Source organism: Tubulanus polymorphus, chromosome 3 (genome assembly GCF_964204645.1).
Source record: "Tubulanus polymorphus chromosome 3, tnTubPoly1.2, whole genome shotgun sequence".
Lineage (NCBI taxonomy): Eukaryota > Metazoa > Nemertea > Palaeonemertea > Tubulaniformes > Tubulanidae > Tubulanus > Tubulanus polymorphus.
The window spans coordinates 27,162,258-27,189,542 of record NC_134027.1 but is presented as its reverse complement, the minus strand read 5'-3'; the positions used below and the strand labels follow the sequence as shown (position 1 = coordinate 27,189,542).

Genomic DNA, 27,285 nt, shown 5'->3' with positions numbered 1-27,285 from the left:
AGATGTTCCGGTTAAGTGGCCAATTTCTACCCCTACCCCAAGGATGCCTACGTATTGGACCACACAACTACACCCCCAGTAATAGAGAAAGATTTCTCTATTACTTCTCAAGATTAAAGAATTCTAAAGATTGAGCTATGAAGGACGTACGCAAGACCTTCAATACATTCTCTCCAGTGAACTGGCCAATTTCTACCCCTACCCGAAGGATGCCTACGTATTGGACCACGCAAATACACACCCCATAGTCCTGTCCGTGGTTTAGTTTCACGATCGGATATTTTCACAAACCACATCGGTTGGTATAAGCCCATCCGATTATAAAAAGCTTACCACCAACGATTAGGTAACTAACTACACACCCCAGTAACAGAGAAAGATTTCTCTTGAGATAATTCCAACGTGTTCATAACCACAACAGCATCCACAGTCACAATTAATAGTGAACAGATAAAACCAGTATCAACGACCAGCCCCCAATCCATGTATATGAACAAATTATTATGTAGTTGTAGGGATACTGGTATCTCGATCATTGGTCCCATATATTATCAATCGTGACGAGTCCCTGCGACTGCAGCAGCCTGCGTTTTAGGGTCAGTGATTGTACTACAGTCGTTATCATCTAACAGACTCGGCTCTAGCTGCAGACGACAATGTCAGGGAAGCGAAATTTCTATAAAATCTCACAATGCAAAAGAAATAGGATTCCCTTGAGCTTGAAGTCCATTATATTACAACGTCTTCGGCTTTATATCCTTAAGTCATCTTCAAGATTACTGAATTACGGAAAATTGTTTCTCCGTGTCACACGGTAGAACTATTCCTCCTATCACCAACCAGGTCCGGTTTCACTCAAAAAAGTTTAACTCTAATTTTCGTTCTAATCGGTAATTTGGCTACTTCATTTTTTCAATGTGGAAAACAAATTCAAACTTAACTGCTTTAAGTATAAGTTGTTGGTGCCGAAACTGAACCTTGGTCAACATTTAAAACTAAAACAACGCATTGATCTACACATAATGAGTCAACGATTTTATTATTATTGACATATCTCTACAATTAGAACAATAAATGTTTTCTGCTGCCAGCAAAAAAACAAGACAAAAACAATACTTCACAAATATTCATAACAAAATGAGTAAAAATTCTTGAGAAAATGTTTGTAAAAACGATGTATATTTTTTTCTACAGTTCTGTAGCTCATAGAAACTACATTTCATTTAAACAGTTAATACTGCTATTAGATAAGGGAATGATTTATAGAATCTGTGCTTCACTAATTTGTGGATGGAATGTGAATTATTTGGACGGTGATAAAATAAACATTACAGAAATAATCAGTACCTTTACTGTGCTATAGGGTGAATATTAAATAAATCAGCGTGAAACATGGATTCTCAGTAGAATGGATGGATCCTATCATCAATGTATATACTTATATATCATAAATAGTCATTAGATTTTTGAATAAATAATAAATATTTCTTATATAAACAACATTGACTAAATTTCTATATGGAAATAGCACACTAAATACACTTATTCTACAACAGACTATATTATAATGGTATTTACAATTTACATAATTTACAAAATATTCAACATCTCGACCTTCGATTCAACCAACACCGTAAACTCATTGAATGAAGAAATCAGATGCTGGAACTATCTCATGAATGAATGAATGAATGTTGCTAGTTTAAGTACAAGTTTTATCATACAGTAGACTGCTGCGCTTGCCTCAAATCTCACAGGACTGATAAATTCTCAATCTGAGGTCCACGAATTCCGGAGCATTCCTTTATCAAGTGAATTTGAAGAATGAATTCGTAATAATATTGTCTGATGGGGCACATGATAACCCGAGGCAATCAACTCTGAGGCTGACACAGTCTACTATAACCTAAAATATCAGATACGTTCGTTTTTACAGGTTCTAAAACATCGTTTTTCATTTTCTGCCAAAAGCTGCTTCTTCGCAGAATTTCAACTGCCAGATCTTCCCTGCGTATTCATCAAAATATTCCTGTCCAAGAAGTGCCAACAAATGGGGCTGGAAATACAATAATCGAAAAAACAGATTACTGAAAATGAACGTATGAATCTTTGAACGAAGTCAGTGTCGAAAGTCATAGAAATGATAAAATAGATAATTAGTTATTTCTAGAACGATAACCACACTCAAACGTGGTGAACGGATAATAAGATAAAAACCCATTATCTACAGATTAAAAGAATTTAAAAACCAAGAATTTATTTATTAAATCTAAAATATATATATAAGACACGACGTTTCGATCTAATCCTAGAGATCATCGTCAGGTGTGATCATCATCATCACCCTAGAGATCATCGTCACACCTGACGATGATCTCTAGGGTGAGATGGAAACGTCGTGTCTCATATATATTTTAGATTGTTTTTAAATTCTTTTAATCTGTAGATAATGGGTTTTTATCTTATTAGTTATTTCTATTTACCTCCAGTTCATCCCCGTCAATATTATCCAGTATATCGTACGCTCTTTTTAGTCTCTCAACACCGAGACCTCTTATACAATCTCTATAAACAATATACAATTCATTGAGTATCGGAATCGATGATTCAACCTCCCGAAATCCCTTCAAACTGTTTACTTACTTTCTAAGGACACCTATTCGTTCCATTAATCTACCTGTTGCACCCATAGTAACTCCTGAAATATCAATAACTACATGATAAATACATGAACAGTAGACTGCATGCTGGTCTCGGATCTCGCGAGAGCAATTAGATTTCTTCGAGGCAGAAAGGGAATTCCGGTGCAGTCGGAGTGACAATCGGTTGCCGTAATGAGATAACATGTGATGAGACAATCAGCTCTGTGGCAAGCAGGAATTTGGGGCGCGGGATAATCAGCTCCATGGCAAAATCAGAGACAAGTTGTGCAGTCAGAATAAAAATGGGTAGCCGTAATAAGATAACATGCGATGAGGCAATCAGCTCTGTGGCAAGAAAAGTTTGGGCATGTGATAATCAGAGGTAATCAGCCTCATGGAAAACAGACCAACCAACCAGTAACAAACTAGTATTTGTAACAAAATGACGGCTTACCCATAGCACCAGCTGCCGCACTATTTACTGGAACAGAATTTCTGCGCGATTCGATAGATTTCCGAGCGCTCGCCGGAATAACTACGTCGTCGGAATCGTCGTCTGATTTATCTTCAGCTCGATTCAATCGTAATGTCGTGTCTAATAACGTTATAAAATTATTCATCTCTTTGTCTTTCCTACAATTGAATAAAATCATCGTTTGAGGATTTAGCATCGAACACAAAAACTGTTAAAGAAAAAACGAAAGGACGAGAGATGATTAAACACAGACAGTACCTATGGTGGTGTTGGTGCTGATCAGGTTTTTGTGGATCATTACAAACTTTATTATTATTTCTGAAAACGCGTGCAAATAGTAGAAGTGAAAATGAGGAAACAGAAACAAGAAACACAACAATAATGAGTAAATGTGAAGGCGAATCTCAGAAGTTTAAAACGGAATGAAAAGGGCAACAGTCCCACGTGAATATGTAGCATGCATGCATTTACGCAATCTGACGACATTTTCAGTCAAAGTCTCAATGAAACTTGTTCTTTTTCCATCAGCAATTTTTGGCAGGGCACACGGCCGAAAAAGGGGTGGGTTTGAACTCCCTAACCTACTCATGGATCAGCCACTGATGAATGTTATCTAGCTAGCACAGATATCCATTTTAACAATAGTTCAAATGTGCTTCCTCTAGCAAACAGAGTGTCTGAATAGGAGGGATTTTAGATGTGTCCTGAAATCTTCTAGATACATTAATGAAACAACAAAATCTGAGAGCAGCAGAAAATCAATAATCACTTACTTATTGACAGGTTGTTGTTTGTCAGTGTTTTCAGACTCAGATTCAGTACTACTGCTGCTACAGCTCGGTATAGATGGCTGTCGATGTTTAATAGGTGAATGTCTCTGATTTCTCTACAAATTCACATAGAAAAAAATTAATTCATAATAAATTCAAGAGAAAATATTAAAATCTATGATATAAGATAATGTAGACTTCACATAATTTTAGATATGGTAGTCATTAAATGATGTAGACTTCACATAACTATGTTGGTCATTGAACAATATATATTAATTTTGTTGAAATATTGAAGTAAATAGGAATCTTTAAATAACTTTCATATATCTTGAAAATTCTAATAATTTACTCCAAAATCTTAGTTTAGATTCATGAAAAACAATTAGAGATGATAGATGTGCAAATCAGAACACGATTAAGTTTCTATCCTACAAATACAAGTAAAATAAAGCGTGCGAATTACATTCAAGTTTAACTACATAAAAAACTATTAAAAGTTATTGAAAATATCACAGCCATGTTTCACGTGAAAAGAGCTTCATTCATTTACCTTCTGTCTCATTTTTACTGGTTCAGATTTTGTAACTACATTTTTTTCAACCTCACGCGGTTTATTAACAATGAGCTCTTTACATTCACCTCCTAAACATGTAATATTCAGTGAGAGAAAATAAATACTTAAAACTACTGACATGCAACACTACAAAACACATAGATAGAAATAACTGCTGCTGAAGATGTTATTAAAGGGGTCAATCATAAAGTACATTCATCCATTAGTGTTCTCCACAACAGGTTTCAGAAGGGCAGAGTCCACCCCCATCATTTTCACATCCACCCCTTTGAATATCAGCCATCCCCTTATAAAGTATCTGCTGCCCAAACCATAGTACCGTAAGATATCAATATTAAACATTGAGCTAATGAGAAAAAATAGAAGATTACATTCTATTCTATTTTTTGGGGGATCGAAAGCCTTGCTACTTCAGGCGCCACGATATCAAACACTGAACATTGAATGCAGCCTCCTTTAATAAAGCATACACAGAACACTGATCCATTGTAAGACAGCGTCGATAATTTGCTACTCTTCTTTACAAATGGATAAAGTACTTTATGAATGGCCCCAAATAATCTAAGCAAAGTACAGATTCCAGTTCCACAGTGATTGAAATAATTGAAGTGAATCCTAAACTAGTTACCGCGGTAGAACTGGGCGACTATAAACTACATATAGATATACCGTGAAACTCTGTTGCTGAATTGATCTCTATTCGTGTTTCCAATTCAATTAACTAAGTGTTATTCATTATTTGGATAAGGCATTAAAACAATGACATCACAACTATGAAGACTTCAGCACGAGTTTCACAGTAGATATAAACAATAGATCTATGTACAGTAAATACAGTATGTACAGTATGTACAGTACGTACAGTACGATATTTATACCTCAGCTGAAACAGAACGCCGATTTACACCGGCGTTCAAAAACCTTGAATCCGGTTCATCGAAAGTCACTTTTACCGGTGACTTTCGATCTGTTGATCGTCCTGAACAACAATATCAATATAAACACTGTACATTTTAACTCATTCATTCATTTCCTATTGAAATTATTAAGTTCCGATTCCGATGAAGAGAATTTTAAAGTTATCGATGTTGATTTTGAGACAAACCTGAAACAGCAGATGGAGTTCGTGGAGTTTCACCTTCTGTTTGTAGTCGTTGACGTCTACGAGCTCGTGCCGCTGAATTCGGTCGATTCTAAAAAATAATCAATAATTCATTGAGCCTGAATCGTTTCATCGAATTTTGACTTAAGGTTAACTGCCCTTTTACAGGTTTCTCTACCCCCCCCCAACATTCAAACACTAGGTACAGCGTTGAGTGGACGATATACAATTGCACTGATGGAGTATTGTGTGGTGCATAACTGGGATTCAAATGTTAAGATTAGGATTAATCCCCCATCAAACATGTAACAACTATCTGAGTTAAAGAGTTAATTGATAAGGCGATACTAACTCTAGGTGTTTCTGGAACATCTCCCATTGATTTACTGACTTCATCTTTAGAACATGAACTCGCTACAGACCCTGAACTAGTCGATCCTTCACTGGGAGTTTTCTCTGAATCTCGACCTAAATTACCGGCGCTGGACGGCCGTGGAGGTAGTGGACGCGGTTTAGATACCGGTTTAGGCTGAAATTATAATAATCATCTTAATAAATTCTGTTTCTAATAATCGTTTGAATGATACTGTGAATATGAATAAAACCAGTGAAATAAATACATTATCAAATATAGAAGCTGAACTACGAGCCGATGAAGGTTCCTCAGATTCCGTTACTTCTGAACTACAAGTAGCGACCGATTCGCTGTCGGATTCTTTGATTCTTCTTCTACGTCGAGGTTCGGCTTTGGCGGGAATAGGGGACGGACTAACCTAGAAATCACAACATCGAACACACGTGGAAAACAAAGAGAAAATCAGGGGAGGAAGGTTTATAAAACATGTACGCTCTTACTTGCTTCTTATAAAATGCTTAAAACATTCATTGCCACTATTTATTCCCAGTAGTGGCAACGAGTTATCTCTTAATTGGCAAAAGAGCTATTACATACTCAAATGCTATTCAAAATTGACCAATAATGTGCCAATGATTGCAGAATACGGTAAACGCCTAATTGGGTGAAGAAAAATCCTGGTCACAACTAAACTGAATGAGGTTTACTGTACAACTACAAACATTTCTAAATAGCTTATCTTCAAAATTGAAGAGGTTTCTGACATTTTGCTGAAATTAAAGGAGTTTCAAGCAGCTTTAAAAGCAGTTTTTGTTTAAGGAATGAAGAATTTGTAGTGGACCACGTATAGCGGCAGTGAATGTGCTAAATAGCGTACAAACTTTATGAACAGTGACATAGAAAAATGAAATAACGCACAGGAATAAATGATTAACGATGCTTACCTTCGCGGGAGGTGTTTCAACTTTAGGACTAGGTGGTGGTTTAGGTGCTTCATTAGAAACATTAGAGGCGTTTGAAACAGCTGCAGATTTAGCAGACATTTCTTTAATCGGAGTCATAATCGCCCGCACCTGCTGCTGCTGCGGATCTACAACTACTGCTTTTACTCCATTTTTACTATCATTGTTATTATTACTACTACTGTCACGATTCACCGATTTCGCTGATTCCGATCGAGACACTTCCTGATTCCGCGATTCGCTCGTAGGTCGTCCAGACGACCGGTCAACAGTCGGAGGTCGACCTGAACTGAGTCGGCCGGACGATGAATTCGGTCGACTGCTCGCGACGCTGCTCGATGAACTGCTTCTTCTGCTGCAAAATAAAACATCAATCAATCTTTATTTCGTATCTAAAATATTTATTCAAATATCAGCAGATATTTCTTTTTTTTTTCCACTTAATTATTTATAATTCCTTACCATTATTAGCAGCTTATTATGATTTCTACTTATCAACTTTTTTCTCAAGGGGCCTGAACGTCCTAGTGACTGTACAGCCTTTATGGCTTTGTCTAGGCCACCATCATCGATCTACTAATTGTGTCATGTTCCATGTATTCCTATCATTTGATGATGAATATTGATCCGATGAAATGAATATTGTATATTATAAATATCGTACCTTCTTTTCGTTCCTTCTAAGAATATCGCGATATTTCGTTTGATATAATTATCTCGAAGAATTCGATTAACGCTTGGTCTTTTCTCGGGATGTTGATTTAACATCGCTTTAATGAGATCTAATAATTCGGGGCTGTACTGTTTCGGCATCGACGGCATCTGAAACATTCATCAACCAGTTATCAAGAATTCTGTTCAAATAGAAATAGAAATAGTGAGCGACGTGAAGTACTAACTTTTCCCTTGAGTATTTTGTAAACTAATGAATTCATATCTTTAGCGTTGAAAGCATGTTTTAAAGTCGACATTTCATAAACGCAGCATCCAAGCGCCCAAACATCCGACTGTAAATAGAAACCAAATTGGACGAAATTACAAACTAGTTTAATGCGAAGTTAGGATTTTATCGGCTAATACTGATATACCTTGTGATTATAAGGTTTATTCGAAAATAATTCCGGGCTCATGTAATATGGAGTTCCAATTAATGTCGTAGCCATGTCATTAGTTCCTTCCAAAACCCTGAATTCAAAACAATCAACATCGTTAATCATCGAACGAAGAGTCAATTAATACTTGATTAATACGGTACAAACCTCGCTATCCCTAAATCTCCAACTTTTATGATTTTACTTTTAGTCAGGAATATATTTTGTGTTTTCAGATCTCGATGTAAGATATTGCGTTCGTGCATGTACTGGAAAAATCAATCGAAATTATGACTAGATCAATCATTAAAGCAATCATCATTGGTCGATCTAAGGGGGGAGGGGGGTTTGGGGGTCCTCTTGAAAATTGCGTCATTTCAAATTTACTCCTTTACAGATTTCAGTATACCGACATTAAAAGGGAACTCGCGTCTTTCAGCCATTCCTAATATTTTAGACCAATTTATCAAGATCCACCTGTAACAGCGCCACCTGTAACAGCGAGACACTTACTTGTAAAGCCATAGCAATCTGAACGAACCATTCAACAACTTGTCTCTCTTCTAACGGAACTCCTTTCTGTTCTTTCAGTCTGTTATATAGATCTCCGCCCTCGCAGTAACCCATAGCGATATATAAATAACCGTCGTCGCATTCGAACGAATCTTTATAAGCGACGATATTCGGATGTTTTAAACGCGATAATAATTTCACTTCCTGTTCGGCTGCTTTTCGTTCTCTTTTAGACGCATTTTGTAAATCAATTTTTTTCAACACGTACTAAAAATTATAAACACAGAATAATTAATTATACGACAGTAGAAAGATTTTATATAATAAGTAGAAAGATTTTATATAAATGATATATTAGTTTGTAAGTCGTTGGGATGTTGGTTTCCCCGACAGAGACTATAACCCTCGTGGATCATTGTTCGTTTAAACTCATGACGAGACCACACAGTGTCGCCCGCCAGCACTCTGACTCCGTAAGCAGCTTCCAGCAGGACTCTAACCCACTTGTCATTCAGCACTGAGAGTGAATGTAACAACATCACGCTTTATTCCACTGAGAGCTACTGAGATATTTGATATATTTGAGATAATATATTTGAGATGAGATATTTGAGATGATATATTTGAGATGGGATATTTTAGATGAGATATTATATCATACCTGTTTGCGATCTTTTCGATGTTTTGATAGCCAAACCTGACCGTAACTGCCTTTGCCGATAACTTTAATTTTCTGATATAAATCCAGAGACATTGTTCCAACAAACCTCACTCTCAACGGTGGCGTATTCAAACTAACTAACTATGAGAACTGTAGTAGCATCTTGTCAACATGACTTCAAATCACAGTTTAAGGAATAATACCCTCAGCTCTGTTGTTTTAGAACACAAAAGCTGCAGCCTTGCTCTGATTATTACAGATTGTTCATTTTCACTGAAATTCAAAAACAGGTAATTCATAAGAAAGAATTCGATTGCAACGCATCATTCCATTGCTTAGCTTTATTCTTGATTTGATTTGAATTGATTTTGGAATGAGATATTTTTCGTTAAATGAAGCTTTTTTCGGGTTGAAAAATAAAATACATCAAATATTAACAACAGAATCAACAGATTGTTACCTATGGAACCCTCTTATCGCTAGATATCAATTAATTCACGTCAGAAAAATAATTTTTGATGTCATTTAAAATTATTTTGACAACTATGAAGCGCGCACTGGCAGCTGGGAAATATTTTACTTCCTTGTTGGATAAAGAGGTTGGCTCCGAAAATATCCGAATCAGGACGGCCATATTGCGGTACCTGTCGGTGCGCTAACTAGGGAATTTCCTGGTTATGGATAACCCTAACCCTAGGGTTAACGCTTGCCCTAACCCTAACCCTAGCTTGGATGTGGTAGCGCCGTCACAGAATGGACGCTCTGATTTGAATTTACTCGGAGCTTTCCGCTATTTGTAATAAAACGCGGATCGGGATTATTCGTGGATTCCTGTTTTGAAATAACTAAAAACAGCGAAAACTGGCGTAATTTGATTAAAATCAGACACGATTGACATGTAGCTATCCATGCGCTGTGTTAGATCCTGAATTATATTATGGGAATGTGTTTTAATTGGAATTAAATGTCCAGATATAAAAGTCGCTCCGTCAAATACTTTCCGATCAGCAGTGCCAACATGGCGACTGAACTGTCGCCGATTTTAGACGATGACGAACGAAAAAGTGCAAAAAGAGCCCGAAAATTCAGGTAAATAAGAACAATTTCATTAATGAACATCTACTCGAATATACAGAGCATTTATTGAAGGTAAATTCAACATCGAAATCGCGTTGATTACTGTCTAAAAACGTCTCCGGATCGGGATTCCCCCCGAGTCAGACTACTGTGTACTGAGTAAGAGTCACTCGACCTGCCCAGCCCTGTAGCCGGCTGGTGTAGTGTGAGTGACTTCTCGTTTCGTAAATCTCTCAATGATTCAACTGTACCGACATTGGATGCATTATTTTATTTAATGTGATTTAAGCTGAAACTTAAGTGTGAAAATATTGGTCTATTTGTAACAAAAAAATTATATGATAGATGATGAACTGTCACAATTTTTGACAGGAGAGGGGGGTTTCCTATCTCTAGAAATCCCACTAGACTAACTAACAGTCTCTGGATTGCCCTCGCTCATGTCCCTGATCACAATATACTGTATTTATCTTATTGTGAATGTATACATGACAGTCCCAAGGTCATGCTTTCACCCTCTCTCTCTTTCGACACTATCATCATATATTATCGTTTAATTTCTGCCTAAATTGATTTATTATTGCTTTTCATTTTCTCGATTTCTCGTAGCTTTATTTCTGTTTTTAGATTTCATTTTGAGCATGATGATTTAGTTTATAATCCGATCCACCTTTTATTTTTATCTTCAGTTCATTTAGGAACAAAATCACGAAATCGATCAGAAATTCGTGATATTGTCGTTCGGTATTTTCACCTTAGTTTTAAATGTTGTGCGAGAAAATTCGATCGCGTTTAAAACCGAAGCCAGAAGGAAAAAAAACAAAAATTTGTTCCAAATCGACGATGACCTTGGGACTGATAATTTTTCATTAATCTTTCATTCAAAATTAACGATAATTTTTTTGAATTTTCGGTCGTTATTTTCTGAATTGATTTAGATTTTTGTTTTGTTTTTCTTCTGGCTTTGCTGTAGATTCCCCGATAATGATTCTGCGTATCGGAGACTCGATGAAGTACCCCTCATGTTGTCCAGCGATACCGAAGGATTTGAAACCGATGAAAGCGATTTTCTAATACGTCCTAGAATTCGAGGGCCTAACGGTCCCGGATGCCTCGAATTATTTCTTACTGCATGGCGAATAAAATGTAATAGGTATAAAAAAACTATTTCAAATTTAGACGTAGATATTTTCAGCATGATTTTATCTGATTGATATTTATTGCATGTTTCAGTAGAACGCTCAGCACTTTGACGACTATTTTCATGGTTTTAGGTTTTTTTCTTTGAATTACTTACTTGAGTACGGATTCTTTGGAGACTAAAATTCAGAATGGAGAAGGGAATAAATACACACATTCTTAACATCGCATTACGGATGATTAAATAGAAATTTTTGTTGATTTGATATTCCGTGCGCGGCTGATCCGTACGCATAGTAATGAAATAAAAAGCCTAAAGTACCGGGTTACGAAGCACAGCCTTATGGACCCAGTTTCACAGTCGTGAGTTAGAGTTAACTCGGAGTTAAAAGTTAGTTCATTTTCAATGAGTTAGCTCCGAGTCAAATCTTAACTCAGAACTGTGGAACTGGATCCTGATGATTATTTCGATGGTTAATTGTTGTTATACACTGTTCTATCTGTGGGACTGTCATGTAACTATCCTCTCTCTCTCTCTCTCTATCTCTCTATCTCATATTGCGCATCATGATTTCGACTCCTATGAAGTCGATGTTTTCTTGTATTGATCCGGCGATGGATGAGGGATATTACTATTTTTGTTGTATGTTTTTTTTGAGTTGGTTATAGGGGTTCTATATTATTTGTATTTAGTCCTACCCCAACCACTTCTGAACAAAGTTTGGATCAGGCTTGTGCGTCGACATGTCGTGTGACAGTACGTGATACTAATAGTAGAACTAGTCGTTCTACGAGGTAAGAAACACAAATATCTTTCTTCCCGTTTTCTCGATGTTTTATGTTTATGATTATCGTGACGGTCAATGATAAGAAAACTGTGCATTTTCTCACAATTTTGCTGCATGTTTATTTCAAAGCACATCGTGGAAATAATTCCAGGCTCTTTAAGATTCGATGAATACTGTCGAGTGTCAGTTTGCTGTCAGCTGTCCGTTTCTGTCTAATTGTGTCACAGGTTTTCTGTCTATTGATCCGGGTATTCGTGTAGTAGTGGTGATGATGATAATGCAGCACAATTTCCTCCTCATTTGTTTTGTATCCTCCCTCGCCGCAGCTGACACCAGTATCATATTCTGCTTCTAAGCTTTTCCCTCAGACCCTAACACTGCTCCCTCTCAGACTCGTGAAGCTTCTTCGTTTGCAGGGGTTCGAATGTATTCAATGTTGTAGGCGTTCAGTACAGTTCGTAATGATCACTTTAAGTCGCGTTTTAAACCCTGAGAATCAGTTACAGGTGAATTTCATTTTGTCGAAAGTTACTCTTGAAATGATAAAAGAGGGCGTTCTTACGGATCAGGGAATCTTAGTTGTTTTGTTGTTGTCGCTGGTGACGAGTGGCACAAGGAACCTCTTGATAAGTTACAGGAAATTGGGAATTTTTGGTCAACAGTTCTGTGAAAATCGGGGATTCCCAGATACTTTGAACCCTGTTAGTATTTTATTGAAATGAGTAGTTAATGATATGACGCGTATATATATATAACAATCCTGTATAAAAACACATGTGCAGCAGCGCGCAGTGTTAGATCCTACTGATATTTCAAACTAGTTTTGATTATATTATGTTTTTATGCAATAATTCATTGGTTTGAATCTATTACTGTAAATAGCCTCAGCAGTGGTTATTCACACTAGGAGATATATCACTCACTCATGCATGATTGAGTGTATGTAAGAGTTACTTAGGTGTTAGTCAGGTGTCTGTGTGTGTGTGGGTGCCTATACCTCTGATCACAATCATGTGGGTCCGTCTTACCTCCAAACAACATACACACAATGATGCTGATGATGTCTCGACTAATTCCGGGTAATGTTAAATGTTTCTGATGATATATCTATGATCTCTATGGTGATTCAGTGTATAACAACAATCCGTGTGTTTTTAAACGATCGTCAACCATATTCTTCTAATAATGCTGTACGTGTAGTTTCGTTGCTATGGAAACAGAATAATTTTATGATAATATCGACTACCGTTCTTTCTATTTCTTCCATTTCTTCATCATTTTATTTTTATTCATCTGCGGTATTCATAGACTGCATGTCATTCATTCAGGTTGCACTTATATACTGTTTACAATCAAGCTCCACAGTTCCACAATTGTGAGTTACTGTAACTCCGGACTGTGGATGTGGATCAGGCTCCACAGTTCCACAATTGTGAGTTACTGTAACTCTGGACTGTGGGGGTGGATCAGGCTCCACATTTCCACATTTACAAGTTACTGTAACTCCGGACTGTAGGGGTGGATGAGGCTCCACAGTTCCACAATTGTGAGTTAGCCTAACTGCGAACTGTGGAAGCGGATTAGGCTCCACAGTTCCACATTTACAAGTTACTGTAACTCCGAACTGTGGAAGTTGATCAGGTTCCACACTTCCACAGTTGGTAGCTAAACATAATGACTCAGTCCTGTGGAACAGTGGAAATAGATCCTCACTCGATTACAGATAGAAATTATAGAATTTCTGAAATATATCCCTGATTGCTGCCGGTAATCCTGATTTATAGATCCGTCTGAATTCATTATAATCGTCATGATTTAAAACTTAAATAGTTTTTAATTCTATCGTTCTCTTTCTCTCCTGAATCTCTCTATATTTCTATAAAAATGATGATTATTTCAATCTGCACATCAATCTCTCATTCTTCATTACTTCGAATCTAAATCTAATTTCATCGAAACCCAATCGACCGTGAAATAGTTATAGAATTCAGATGAATATAATGTTTGTGTTTTTAGTTGTTGGGAAGGATTGTGCGCGAAATGTCGCCGGAAAAAGGAATATAAATCTCGTTTGGTGTCGGTCGGTTTGCATCCGCCGAATGAGGAGAAATTCCCGGCGAACATCATCAGGAATCAGAAATATTCGGTTATAACGTTTATACCGGTGGTAAGTACTCTATACTCACACTATCGCAACACGAGCAGCTGTTACAACGCGCTATTCAAATAGATTTCATCGAATAAAAAATCAATTTCAGCGCACCCCGATGCTGCGTCTGTCATACGTTCAGTACATAGCTACCTATAATTGGAGAATCGTTTTGCGAAATGTTTATTTTGGTGATCCTGTTTTTGAAATTTTAACGAAAATCCATGAAGAGAAAACTGAAAACATATGGCATAAAATATACATGAGAGTTATGATTAATTAACATAATCAATATTATACTTGACCTATATATGAATATATTACAGTATGTATAAGACTGTGCTGTATTTGTTCGAGAGATAGAGATCTAGTTTATCATTTAATATCGTCTGATTAAATCCTGTGAGATTCAATTAATATCTCATATTCTCTTCCACATTGAAACTGAATTCAATGTCAACTTCCCTTTAGAGACGTTTATTATGAAAATAAACAACGAACAAATGATATCAAATTGCTGTGTTTATATTTGTAGGTATTGTTCGAACAGTTCAAATTCTTCTTGAATTTTTATTTCCTACTGATGGCGCTATCTCAGTTTATACCAGAGGTTCGAGTAGGATATCTATATACATACTGGGGCCCTCTGGTGAGTAAAATACGAACTTATTTCACAGTTGGTTCCTGGACCTTGTTGAAAGGTTAAAGTTTGGATTTAAGTCCAGTTTGAGCTCGTTTTGGTTCTTATAGCTAATCTATCTAACAACTGAATATGTTTGCTGCCACCTCGGTGATAAATACAGTGCTGCCCCAAGTGGCTACTATGAGTTATCCAACCAATCAGGAACTTTGTAGTCCTCAGAATGCAAATACAAAACAGCGAATACGAAGGATCAGCTTTGAGATAACTTGTATAATGATGGTTGAACTGGAACTTGTTCAATGATGGCTGAACTGGAACTATGAGATAACTCATAGTGACAGCAGCAAATGTGTTAATGTTTACAACAAAGAATGAAGACTATTTTGAGGAGGTGTTAATGACAGTATTTTAAATGTATTTGTTTTCATTGCAGGGTTTTGTGATATTTGTAACGATGTTACGAGAAATGATCGACGATATTCGAAGATTTAAACGCGATAAAGAAGTGAATTCACAACAGTATAAAAAACTCACCAAAAACGGAGTAGTGATGATTCCTAGTTCTAAGATTAAAGTATCGGACGTGATCATTGTTGAGAAGGTAAGAAAACGACTACAAAGCTTCCTCGACTAATTCAACCGGGTTGATTTAGGACAATTATTAATAAAGCTGAATGAAAAGGAAGCACATTCCTCGGGTAAAGTAGCCATGATAATGGCCACAAGTGGGTTCCACCATCGGGACAAGACATATGAAGAAATACATCTGAGAAAAGATGCAATTTCCGAGATTATTTATAGGTTCAAACAATCTCTGTCTTGACATAAAGGGTGGTAACCTCAATAGGACCCCAACCACCAGCTCCTCAATCACAAGACCAGACCCCGATGACCACCAGCTCCTCGTTTGGAAGGCCAGACCCCAATGACCACCAGCTCCTCGGTCACAAGACCAGACCCCAATGACCACCAGCTCCTCGTTTGGAAGGCCAGACCCCAATGACCACCAGCTCCTCGTTTGGAAGGCCAGACCCCAATGACCACCAGCTCCTCGGTCACAAGACCAGACCCCAATGACCACCAGCTCCTCGTTTGGAAGGCCAGACCCCAATGACCACCAGCTCCTCGTTTGGAAGGCCAGACCCCAATGACCACCAGCTCCTCGGTCACAAGACCAGACCCCAATGACCACCAGCTCCTCGTTTGGAAGGCCAGACCCCAATGACCACCAGCTAATGATGATATATTCACACACAGGATCAGAGAGTTCCCGCTGATAGCCTGTAGGTACTAGTATTGATAATGATGATATATTCACACACAGGATCAGAGAGTTCCCGCTGATAGCCTGTAGGTACTAGTATTGATAATGATGATATATTCACACACAGGATCAGAGAGTTCCCGCTGATATGGTCTTATTGAGAACTACTGAAAAGAACGGTTCATGTTTTGTAAGAACCGATCAACTCGATGGTGAGACTGATTGGAAACTGAAAATGGCGATTTCAGCGATTCAAAATCTCAACTCTGATTCTGTAAGTGTCGGTTTACTCTTCTGCTACTGATAACTGTATTCATTCAGTTTGTGAGATTATTATTTTTGAGGTTTGTTATATTTGTTGTAGGATATTTGGACGATTGCCGGACAGATTTACGCTGAGAAACCACAGAAAGACATCCATAGTTTTATCGGTACATTCAATCGGGTATGTGCATTTAAATTACTGTTTATCAAACTACTTGAGTAGACTTCATTCAAGTTGGAGCTTTCGAGTGATAGCTGAGTTAGATGGTACAGTAGACTCCGCTCAAGTCAGATCTTTTGACTTGAGAGTGATATCTGAGTTGGATAGGGGTACAGTAGACTCCGCTCAAGTCTGATCTTTTGACTTGAGAGTGATATCTGAGTTGGATAATACAGTAGACTCCGCTCAAGTCAGATCTTTTGACTTGAGAGTGATATCTGAGTTGGATGGTACAGTAGACTCCGCTCAAGTCTGATCTTTTGACTTGAGAGTGATATCTGAGTTGGATGATACAGTAGACTCCGCTCGAGTCAGATCTTTTGACTTGAGAGTGATATCTGAGTTGGATGATACAGTAGACTCCGCTCGAGTCAGATCTTTTGACTTGAGAGTGATATCTGAGTTGGATAATACAGTAGACTCCGCTCAAGTCAGTTCTTTTGACTTGAGAGTGATATCTGAGTTGGATAATACAGTAGACTCCGCTCAAGTCAGTTCTTTTGACTTTAGAGTGATATCTGAGTTGGATGGTACAGTAGACTCCGCTCGAGTCAGATCTTTTGACTTGAGAGTGATATCTGAGTTGGATGGTACAGTAGACTCTGTTCAAGTCTGATCTTTTGAATTGAAAGTGATATCTGAGTCGGATGGTACAGTAGACTCCGCTCAAGTCTGATCTTTTGACTTTAGAGTGATATCTGAGTTGGATGGTACAGTAGACTTTGCTCGAGTCAGATCTTTTGACTTGAGAGTGATATCTGAGTTGGATGGTACAGTACACTCCGCTCAAGTCTGATCTTTTGACTTGAGAGTGATATCTGAGTCGGATAATACAGTAGACTCCACTCAAGTCGGATCTGTCCAACTTGGATATATAGGGTGAGATAACATCCAAGTTATCATCTCCTCGTTGAATTGATCCCAATTTGAGCACAGCAAACTAGAGCATCTATACACAGTACCGTAATATTATGATATTTATTACAGACCGATACGATCGCTTCTGATAATGAGTGTTCATTGAGTCTGGAGAACGTGTTGTGGGCGAACACAGTCGTAGCATCAGGAACAGCGCTGTGTGCTGTCATATACACCGGCACTGAAACTAGAAGCGTCATGAATACTTCACAACCGAAAACTAAAGTTTGTATCAATGATAATTAGATTACCTCAATTCTTCAATTCACATCTCTTTATAACTAATTTGTGTCTTGTTTATTTCAGGTTGGTTTGTTTGACCGAGAAATAAACAATTTCTCCAAGTTATTGTTTGTATCAGTTCTCTGTCTTTCGGCTGTTATGATCATTATCAAGGTAAGTTTACCGTAAAAGCATGAATTTGTGTTTATAGAGAATCGCAGAACCGTGGTTTATTAATTTCTATGTATTTTCAGGGTTTCACCGGACCATGGTTTATTAATTTCTATGTATTTTCAGGGTTTCACCAAACCATGGTTTATTAATTTCTATGTATTTTCAAGGTTTCACCAAACCATGGTTTATTAATTTCTATGTATTTTCAGGGTTTCACCGGACCGTGGTATATCTATCTATGTCGCTTCGTTCTGCTCTTCTCGTATATTATTCCTCTCAGGTATTTATTTAAACATTCTCTATTCTCTGGTGAATATAGCGAGGGTGGCCTGACCTGGAAAACTCAGGGTATCAGAAAAATCTAGAATAAAATTAGGGATGCTTCAAGAAATTTGCCAGATTTTGCAAAAATCCTTGAAAACTCATGGAATTCAGATATGTTAATTGTCAGTGTTTCTTAATCAGTAGGTGATTCAATGCAAAAATGAATGAATTGTAACATTTTAATCCTAGAAATTACTCTGATTCTGCATAATCACATGGAAAACTCAAGGATTTTGTAAATTGACAGAAAACGACAGCAACCTGCATTTTTATGGAAACTGTTTTACTGATTTCAGTTTGATAGTGAATCTGGATATGGGTAAAGCCGTTTATTCATGGTTCATACAAAGAGATGATCGAATCCCGGGAACAGTAGCTAGAAATACAACAATACCAGAGGAACTCGGACGCATTCACTATCTACTGTCGGATAAAACCGGAACTCTTACTCAAAATGAAATGGTAAGTGTAACTGAATTGTGGATCTATTGCCACTATTGCCTGTACTCCGCAACCCCTCAGACTGTTTCAACACAGTTCAATACTGAATCAAACTCACGTTCAGCTTCATAATTGTTGCTCGGAGCATGTAGGCGACTTATTGAATTGCAAATAGTAATAGGACTAGTAGATTTTTGAGGGGGCAAGGAAATTTCAGATACGCTTACACCCTCCCCCCGCCCTCCGGCGCAAGTGGCTTTAATCCTCAGATCAGACCCTGAAGACATTCATTATGTTGATGACTTTTCCAAATGATGACTTACAATTAGTAAATTGAATTAGAAATACAAATTGGGACTAGAGATGACTTCAGTAATATGACGACTATTTCTGATGGCGACTTAACTTGAGTGTATTAAATGATTTCAGGTATTCCGGCGACTTCACCTCGGAACTGTATCGTTTACATCTGAAACAATGGATGAGGTATTTACAACTCGATCTACTGCTATAAACCGTTATAATTCTATAATTTCTGAATGTGTTTGTGTTGATTGCGTTTGAAGGTAATGGATCATCTGAAGTTATCGTACACGCCAGTCACCGACCCTAAAGCAGGGACGACTCCCAGTCGCGGAATATCCACCCCTAAAGTCCGACGTACAGTCGTTAGTCGCGTGTCTGAAGCGGTTAAAGCAATCGCTCTATGTCACAATGTAACACCCGTGTATGAGGAAGATGAAGAGGGCGGGAATGATTCTGAAATCGAAGCCGATCAACAGAATCAGAAACGAGTGACGTATCAAGCATCGAGTCCTGATGAGGTAATTATATACACCGAACTACTTTACCCTGAGATACTTTCATATGATGCTTTCTCAATGAATTATTTAGATATGTTTTTCATTTACTGAGTTCCCTGAATTCCCGGAACTGGCTCCTGAATTGCTCTGGAACTGGCACCTAAATGATTGTATTAATATTGAAGGTTGCGTTAGTGGCGTGGGCTGGAAGCGTTGGATTAACTCTAATGAAACGTGATCTCGGTACTATGTGGCTTCAAGATCCGAACAAAATGGTCCATCAATATCACATTCTGCAGATTTTCCCTTTCACGTCTGAGCGGAAGAGAATGGGTATTATTGTGAAGGTAAAAACTAAAAACTGAGATTCAGAAAAAATTCATAATCGGTGAATATTTTTAAGATGAATTGTTATTAATCGCTAGGAGGACAGCACCGGTGAAATCACATTCTTTATGAAAGGGGCTGATGTTGTCATGACTACTATCGTACAATATAACGATTGGTTAGAGGAAGAGGTAAGCGTGTGCTGCCATCTAGTGAGAGTAGATGACACTAATAATTGATTTGCTCATTGATGTCTATGTACACACATGTGTTGACATTTCATAATGAAATGTACTATAATAAGTAAAGAATAACATACTATATATAATACATGTACATGTAAATCAGAGAATTCATCACAAGCTTAAGAATACAATATCTCCCATCCTATGAACCGAAAATCTGTCTAATAATGCTCTTAATCAGGAGAGCATCGAAGAACTACTTTTGTAGGTCTTGTAATAGACATTTAATACCATTGTTTTTGATCATTGAAAAGGTGTATTCAGCAATTCAGGCTTTGATTTGAAAATTTGTTGATGAGTTAAGATGCATTTTACAGCATTTCCATGAAGAAAACTTTTCTTTATCCTTTACCATTCATACAAGTTTATGAGGCTCCATATAATGTGGCAATAAAAGGGCAACTGAAGACGTTAGAAGGTCTCGTACAAAACCCTGTGAATCTGGACCTTTCATAGCATTATCTCTGTTATAGACGGGGAACATGGCTCGTGAAGGTTTGAGAACTCTAGTCGTTGCGAAGAAGATTCTGACCGAAGAGCAATACGCCGACTTTGAGAATCGCTATCATCAGGCGAAGATGAGTATTCAGGATCGGTCGATGAGAGTAACGTCTGTGATCGAGAGTTTAGAGAGAGATCTCGAACTGCTCTGTTTAACCGGAGTCGAAGATAAACTGCAAGAGAACGTTCGACCGACATTGGAAATGTTGAGGAATGCCGGAATTAGAGTAAGTTTCACCGAGAGACATTGTCAATGTCTCATTCAATAAAAACCATAGAAATCAATATGGTTTTACTCACTGGATTCGACAGGGTTCTTATAGATCAGGAAAATCAGGAAATTCTGGATTCATTTTTAACTAGCAGGATACATGTCTTCGGCGGGTTGGTTGATATCAGGGATACAGTAATAAGTAAAAATAGGTCATGAATTTCCTCGCTGAATTGCCAATTTTAGGCTATAGTTCACTAATTTCCTCATAGAGGGAGTTATCTTCCAAAATGGCTGATGATGTTTTGTGGTTCAGTTCCTTGTGATTTTCTTTTACTAAAACTAATAAACTATGCTAAAAACCATTCCAGGGTTATTTACGATCGAAAAATTGTCACAGCGACCTGAAACGATGTATCCTCCAACCAATTTATATAGTTATCTAGATGATATTTGTAATGGTATTGAATGTGTTTAATTGTAGGTATGGATGTTAACCGGTGATAAACTGGAAACCGCGACGTGTATCGCTAAAAGTTCACGACTCGTTTCCAAGATGCAAGGAATTCATACGTTTAAAACGGTTACGAATCGAAATGAGGCTCATTCAGAACTGAATTCATTTCGTAGGAAACAGGATTGCGCGTTGGTCGTAACCGGCGAATCTCTCGACGTTTGTTTGAAATATTACGAACATGAGTTTGTAGAATTAGCGTGTCAGTGTCCGGCAGTCGTCGTATGTCGCTGTTCTCCGACGCAGAAAGCTGATATCGTTAAATTATTAAAGTTGCATACGAACAAAAGCACATGTTCCGTCGGTGAGTTTGAATTCGATATTGAGTTCAGGGGTCGGTTCCATAGTCAGGGCTTAGACTTAAGACCAGTTTTAGACCAACTTAGTTCTATAGCTAATCTAACAACTTAAGACCAGTGGCCTAAAGACTGGTCTTAAGTTGTTTGATTGGCTATAGAACTAAAATGATCTTAATTTGGTCTTAAGTCTAAGCCTTGACTATGGAACTGGCCCCCGGGGTCTGAACTCCACAATTCCACAGTTGTGAGTTAACATTTTACTAGACCTGATTTGAGTTTTAATAGTTATATCCCAGTTAACTCATAACTCATTGAAAATGAATCTTACCTACTCGGAGTTAACTCGAAACTCATAACTGACTGTTCCACAATTCCAGATTCAGTTCCACAGTTATGAGTAAATATTTGACAGTTTTGATAGCTATTCATGATTTAGTACAATTGTTGAAATGGATCCAGGATCCAGTTCCACTATTGTCAATTAAATTTGACTCGAGCATTAACTCGAAAATGAACTGATTTTTAACTCGTTAAGTTATCACCATTGTCGAACTGGATCCTGAGTTATAGTTAGGAGTACTTAAATCAATTCATTTTTTTTTCAACTATGTAACTCAATATATGAAATATGAACTCAGTAAAACTGGCTGCTGGTTGTTACTTTTATTGCAATATGAAATCTTCTTACACTGAATTAATTTGACTTATTCATGTGTTCACTACTAGTCGGATTTACATTTAAAGTGGTTGAATACGAAATCATGGGGGAGTTTCGTCAGACTCAAATCTCCATAAATCCATACAATCTGTTCCACTGGATGTTAAGAGGAATATTTTGATGGATTATGTTTTAACGTATGTGCACCTAAATAGATAGTCCTTACTGAAACGTGGAGAATAGAATTGAAACCAACTCTACACAAATTCAAAAGATTTAAAAAAACGAAATTATTTAAAAAAACGAAATTTTTTTATCCAAAGTAAATTCAAATATCAAAAGTCACGACATAGAGACCATTGTCAGGTGTGAGGAAAACCTAAAACGAGGGTTAGGCTAATACACAGAGGAGAACATGGTCGAATCCTGAATTCATATATTGGAATGTTGTTGTTGTTTTAGGTGATGGTGGAAACGATGTTAGTATGATACAAGCAGCTGATGTCGGTATCGGTATTGTTGGTAAAGAAGGAAAACAAGCCTCACTCGCCGCAGACTACTCTATTAATCAGTTTAGTTATGTTGGACGACTACTCATTGTCCATGGAAGAGACAGGTCAGTTGAAAGGCTGAATCCAATAACATGTCTCACTTTTCAGCTTAAATGTCTACTTTTACTTAAGAACGATAAGCAATTAACGATATTGTTCCCAGCAGTATTCATTGAAAAACAGTCACTCTTTCAACTCGGTTGGTTTTACATAATGCTGGTTAGAAAGGGTCGGGTCTATTTCTGAAAAGTGAACCCTTCAAAATATCTTGTTTCAATAGTTCTCACTAGCCATCCATGTTAGTTTCCTCTTGGCTCAGTTGGTTAACTCATTGTTAGATCAGCTCATTATCAATCTTGATTTCAACCCAGGACCCAGTTCCACAGTTGTGAGTTAGAGTTAACTCTATGTGTTAAAATTGGATCGTATTTCAATGTTTTAACTCAAAAACTCAGAACTGTGGAACGGGGTCCAGTTCCACAGTTATGAAGTAGGGTTAACTCTATGTGTTGAAATTATCTAAACTCAGAACTGTGGAACACAGGATCCAGAACTGTAGAATATTAACTGAATCTGTTTGTTTATATATATATTTACAGTTATAAGAGGTCGGCCTCACTCAGTCAGTTCGTTATTCATCGTGGATTGATCATCTCTACTATGCAAGCTATATTTTCATCTGTATTCTATTTCGTGTCTATTTCATTGTTTCCTGGTTTTCTAATGGTTGGGTGAGTACTGACTATCACTATCTGTGTATAACTATCTCCGATATAGATATTGAATGTGAGATTATAATGATATTATTTTCTAGCTATGCGACTATATTTACCATGTTCCCCGTGTTCTCGCTGGTATTAGATAAAGACGTATCGGCTGAAATTGCTTTGACCTACCCCGAGCTTTATAAGGATCTTACTAAAGTAAGTGAAGTCATTCCGTTCTCGGCTTGTCTTGTAATTCAGTCAGATGATTTATATGAATATATATTTTCTTTTTTCAGGGTCGATCGATGAATTATAAAACGTTCTTTTTGTGGGTGCTGATCAGTATCTATCAAGGTGTGTATGAACAATAATTGACTGTGTCTTATTCAGTATCAGTTGGACTGTTAATATTCACTAGATTCCAGTTTACTTCTTATTAAAAAGACCCACAATATTCGAAAATTATTTAAACTGACCGGGGCTCTTCCTATCTCAGAGATTTGTTTGAAAAATATTTTTAAAATAATTTTCTGATGATGGGTAAAAATCATTCTACCAAAGATGTCAATTTTGGCTACTTTTCATTGTTAATTTTCATTATTGTGGGTCTTTGGTATAGTATATTAAAGACCCAGGATAATGAAAATTGTATATTATACTTGACATAAACTATGAGTTATATAAATTGATTTTACCCAGTCCTCTTTCTTCATTATTCTTATCGATGAGTTAAATTTTAAATCAACTGAATGATTATTTTAACTACAGGTGGAATATTAATGTATGGTGCGTTATTATTGTTTGAATATGAATTCATACACGTCGTCGCTATCTCGTTCACTGCCGTTATATTAACCGAGTTACTCATGGTTGCTTTAACGATTCGTACGTGGCATTATTTGATGATCATCGCTGAAGTGTTCAGTTTAGGAATCTACATCGCCGCTCTCGCCATATTCAGAGATTTCTTCGGTAAGTTTACGACTACATTCCAAAAAAAAGTACAGGATCCACTTCCACAGTTGTGTTAACTCTGAACTCAGGATCCACCTCCACAGCTGTGAGTTAGAGTTAACTCTGAACTCAGGATCCACTTCCACAGTTGTGAGTTAGAGTTAACTCTGAACTTAGGATACAGTTCCACAGTTGTGAGTTAGAGTTAACTCTGAACTCAGGATCCACTTCCACAGTTGTGAGTTAGAGTTTACTGTGAACTCAGGATCCAGTTCCACAGCTGTGAGTTAGAGTTAACTCTGAACTCAGGATCCACTTCCACAGTTGTGAGTTAGAGTTAACTCTGAACTCAGGATCCACTTCCACAGTTGTGAGTTAGAGTTAACTCTGAACTTAGGATACAGTTCCACAGTTGTGAGTTAGAGTTAACTCTGAACTCAGGATCCACTTCCACAGTTGTGAGTTAGAGTTAACTCTGAACTTAGGATACAGTTCCACAGTTGTGAGTTAGAGTTAACTCTGAACTCAGTATCCACTTCCACAGTTGTGAGTTAGAGTTAACTCTGAACTTAGGATACAGTTCCACAGTTGTGAGTTAGAGTTAACTCTGAACTCAGGATCCACTTCCACAGTTGTGAGTTAGAGTAAACTCTGATTTCTATATTTCATGGCTTAATCATCTCTTAAGAAAAATGCCGGGTACTTAATTTTTGATTCATGAGAAAGTGCTAAATTTTGACTTTCGAAAGTGCTGACTTTTGCTACTCATGGCTAGAAACCCTGTAAGCATCAGATCAGAATAAAACGTGTTGTTTATATAATTTCAGATGCTCGGTTCTTGAGAACTCTAGATTTCATTTGGAAAGTCGCTACAATCACCGCCGTTAGCTGTATACCTTTATATATACTCAAATATCTGAGGAAGAAATTTTCACCACCGAGTTACTCTAAACTAACATAGACAACAGCGCCATCTCTACCAAGTTACTCTAAACTAATATAGACAACAGCGCCATCTCAAGTCGATGTATGAATGTAAGGTGACAAAATTACATAATTATTTAATGAATGAAAACAAGAACTGATTCAGTGTATTTCATGTGTGTATGATGAAACCGGTATTTTGAAACTCAATGCTGCTGAAGTCGTTTAGGTCGTGACAATGAATTACGCTTAGTAAATTGAATTGCGAATTCAATTTGGGACTAAAAACTACTGATGATTCCAGTTTGATGACTTACGGATCATTCCTTTATTACGTACGCATTAGGGGAGGGGGGGTCAGTGCAATTGCGTACTGTAATGCTTAATGTATATGAAAAAATGGCCGATTTTGTGTACAGAGGGGGAGGGGGGTTGAAAAATTCAAATTTCATGCGTACATAATAAATGAATGATCCCATATCCAAATGACGACTTACGTCTAGTAAATTCGATTGGAAGTACAAATTGGGACTCAAAAATAGAGATGACTTCAGCGATGACTTATTCGATCACGACTTAAACAGTGCTACATGGTTATAAGTCGACGTAACAGTGCTACACAGTTATTAGTCGATGTAACAGTGCTACACGGTTATTAGTCGACAGTTTGTTTACTAGTCATTGTGAAATCAGTCAATTCAGTGAAATATTGCATGAGATTTGAGATGTGTATAAATATATCCTGCTGGTAAATAGTGGATTAGAATATTAGAGAAAAAAAACGGCTTGTTCTAGTAATCATTATTTATGATATATAGATGTATATTGAACATCATGACATGGGTTATGTATAAATACAGGATAAAATATGGTAAACAGAAATGTAAATTATAAAATATCTAAAAACAAACATCTAAAAACCATGTATTTTGTTTTTTTTTCACCATCTCTCTACTTTTAAATAGATGTAAAGTCTCTGATAATTTGCACGTTTATTATTTGCCTTGTTTAATGAAGAAATGAAATATTGAACTGAACGATAAAATCATGATCACAACTTTTGTAAATTTTGCTTTATGTTCATTTTTGTTAAACTGTTTTTGTTGTTATTTATTTTTGCTGTTCTTGGAAATACTGAGAGCTCAGTGTCGGAACATCGCGATAATCAGAGAACTGTAGATAATATTTCGTTTAATTGCTGGAACTCATGGCGTGTAAAGATTTTATAGAACTTTCGTTCATTCTATTAATGTATAATTAGCTATTTCTGTGATTTTCTCTTTTGTTTGTGTATAAAATATAAGAATTGATGAATAGTTGAATTATGCTATGTATGTTTGTGAGTGTATGTGTAATGTTTCTGCTATCAGCGTCTGCTGCACTCAATTCTGAGAAGCTAAATGAATAAATTGTATATTTTATGGAAAATACTTTTTAAAATCTCTTTGACTTTTGATCCGTTCCATCTGTCATATAATCATCACAAGCGGTAAAAGGTTTTTTTTTAATAGTCTTCAAAGCTGCTCAGGAATTTTTGTGGATTTCTCCCCGAACAAAATCTACTCAACTCTGTGGTGTTTATTGAATCTATGAGTTTATATGAACTTTGTATAACTTCTGACCCGAGAATGATTACCAGTATAGAATTGTGGACACTCGCAAACCGGTAAATAACACATGAATTGAAGGATTTAAATACATGAATATAGGTTAAACATGCATCACATGTTTTAACTATTACATCAGCAAATCTGGCTCGATTCCATGTACCTTCATTAAATAGGAGAGAGTATGTATCGGACTCTTATTAATTATTAAA

At 37.0% G+C, this 27,285-nt stretch overlaps 2 protein-coding genes across 5 annotated transcripts; one reads left to right on the top strand and one right to left on the bottom strand.

The window, feature by feature from the left end:
- Positions 1-1,029: 1,029 nt before the first annotated feature.
- Positions 1,030-9,707, bottom strand: LOC141902392 (uncharacterized). Of its 3 annotated transcripts, none has more exons than XM_074790095.1 (18): positions 9,609-9,707; positions 9,149-9,421; positions 8,488-8,754; positions 8,143-8,243; positions 7,972-8,068; positions 7,783-7,890; positions 7,548-7,705; positions 6,866-7,238; positions 6,187-6,339; positions 5,919-6,095; positions 5,570-5,657; positions 4,441-4,532; positions 3,891-4,003; positions 3,376-3,435; positions 3,097-3,275; positions 2,644-2,698; positions 2,484-2,565; positions 1,030-2,056 (listed from the first exon to the last, which is right to left on the bottom strand). In XM_074790095.1, the coding sequence occupies exons 2-18, from the start codon at positions 9,239-9,241 to the stop codon at positions 1,955-1,957; spliced, it is 2,298 nt and encodes a 765-aa protein (XP_074646196.1). In that variant the 5' UTR covers positions 9,242-9,421; positions 9,609-9,707; the 3' UTR covers positions 1,030-1,954. The 3 variants fall into 3 exon arrangements, with proteins under 3 accessions (XP_074646196.1, XP_074646197.1, XP_074646198.1); XM_074790096.1 differs by having other exon boundaries at positions 6,866-7,235; XM_074790097.1 differs by lacking the exon at positions 6,187-6,339.
- Positions 9,708-9,992: 285 nt separating this feature from the next.
- Positions 9,993-26,894, top strand: LOC141901331 (putative phospholipid-transporting ATPase IIB). Of its 2 annotated transcripts, XM_074788511.1 has the most exons (23): positions 9,993-10,237; positions 11,199-11,378; positions 14,170-14,320; positions 14,838-14,951; positions 15,379-15,546; positions 16,337-16,483; positions 16,574-16,654; positions 17,681-17,836; positions 17,918-18,007; positions 18,217-18,287; positions 18,628-18,793; positions 19,202-19,258; positions 19,339-19,596; positions 19,761-19,922; positions 20,001-20,093; positions 20,621-20,875; positions 21,344-21,677; positions 22,793-22,946; positions 23,481-23,612; positions 23,696-23,804; positions 23,885-23,942; positions 24,357-24,560; positions 25,370-26,894. In XM_074788511.1, exons 1-23 carry the CDS (start codon positions 10,113-10,115, stop codon positions 25,501-25,503), a joined length of 3,399 nt encoding a protein of 1,132 aa, XP_074644612.1. In that variant the 5' UTR covers positions 9,993-10,112; the 3' UTR covers positions 25,504-26,894. The 2 variants fall into 2 exon arrangements, with proteins under 2 accessions (XP_074644612.1, XP_074644613.1); XM_074788512.1 differs by lacking the exon at positions 11,199-11,378 and having other exon boundaries at positions 9,994-10,237.
- Positions 26,895-27,285: the final 391 nt, after the last annotated feature.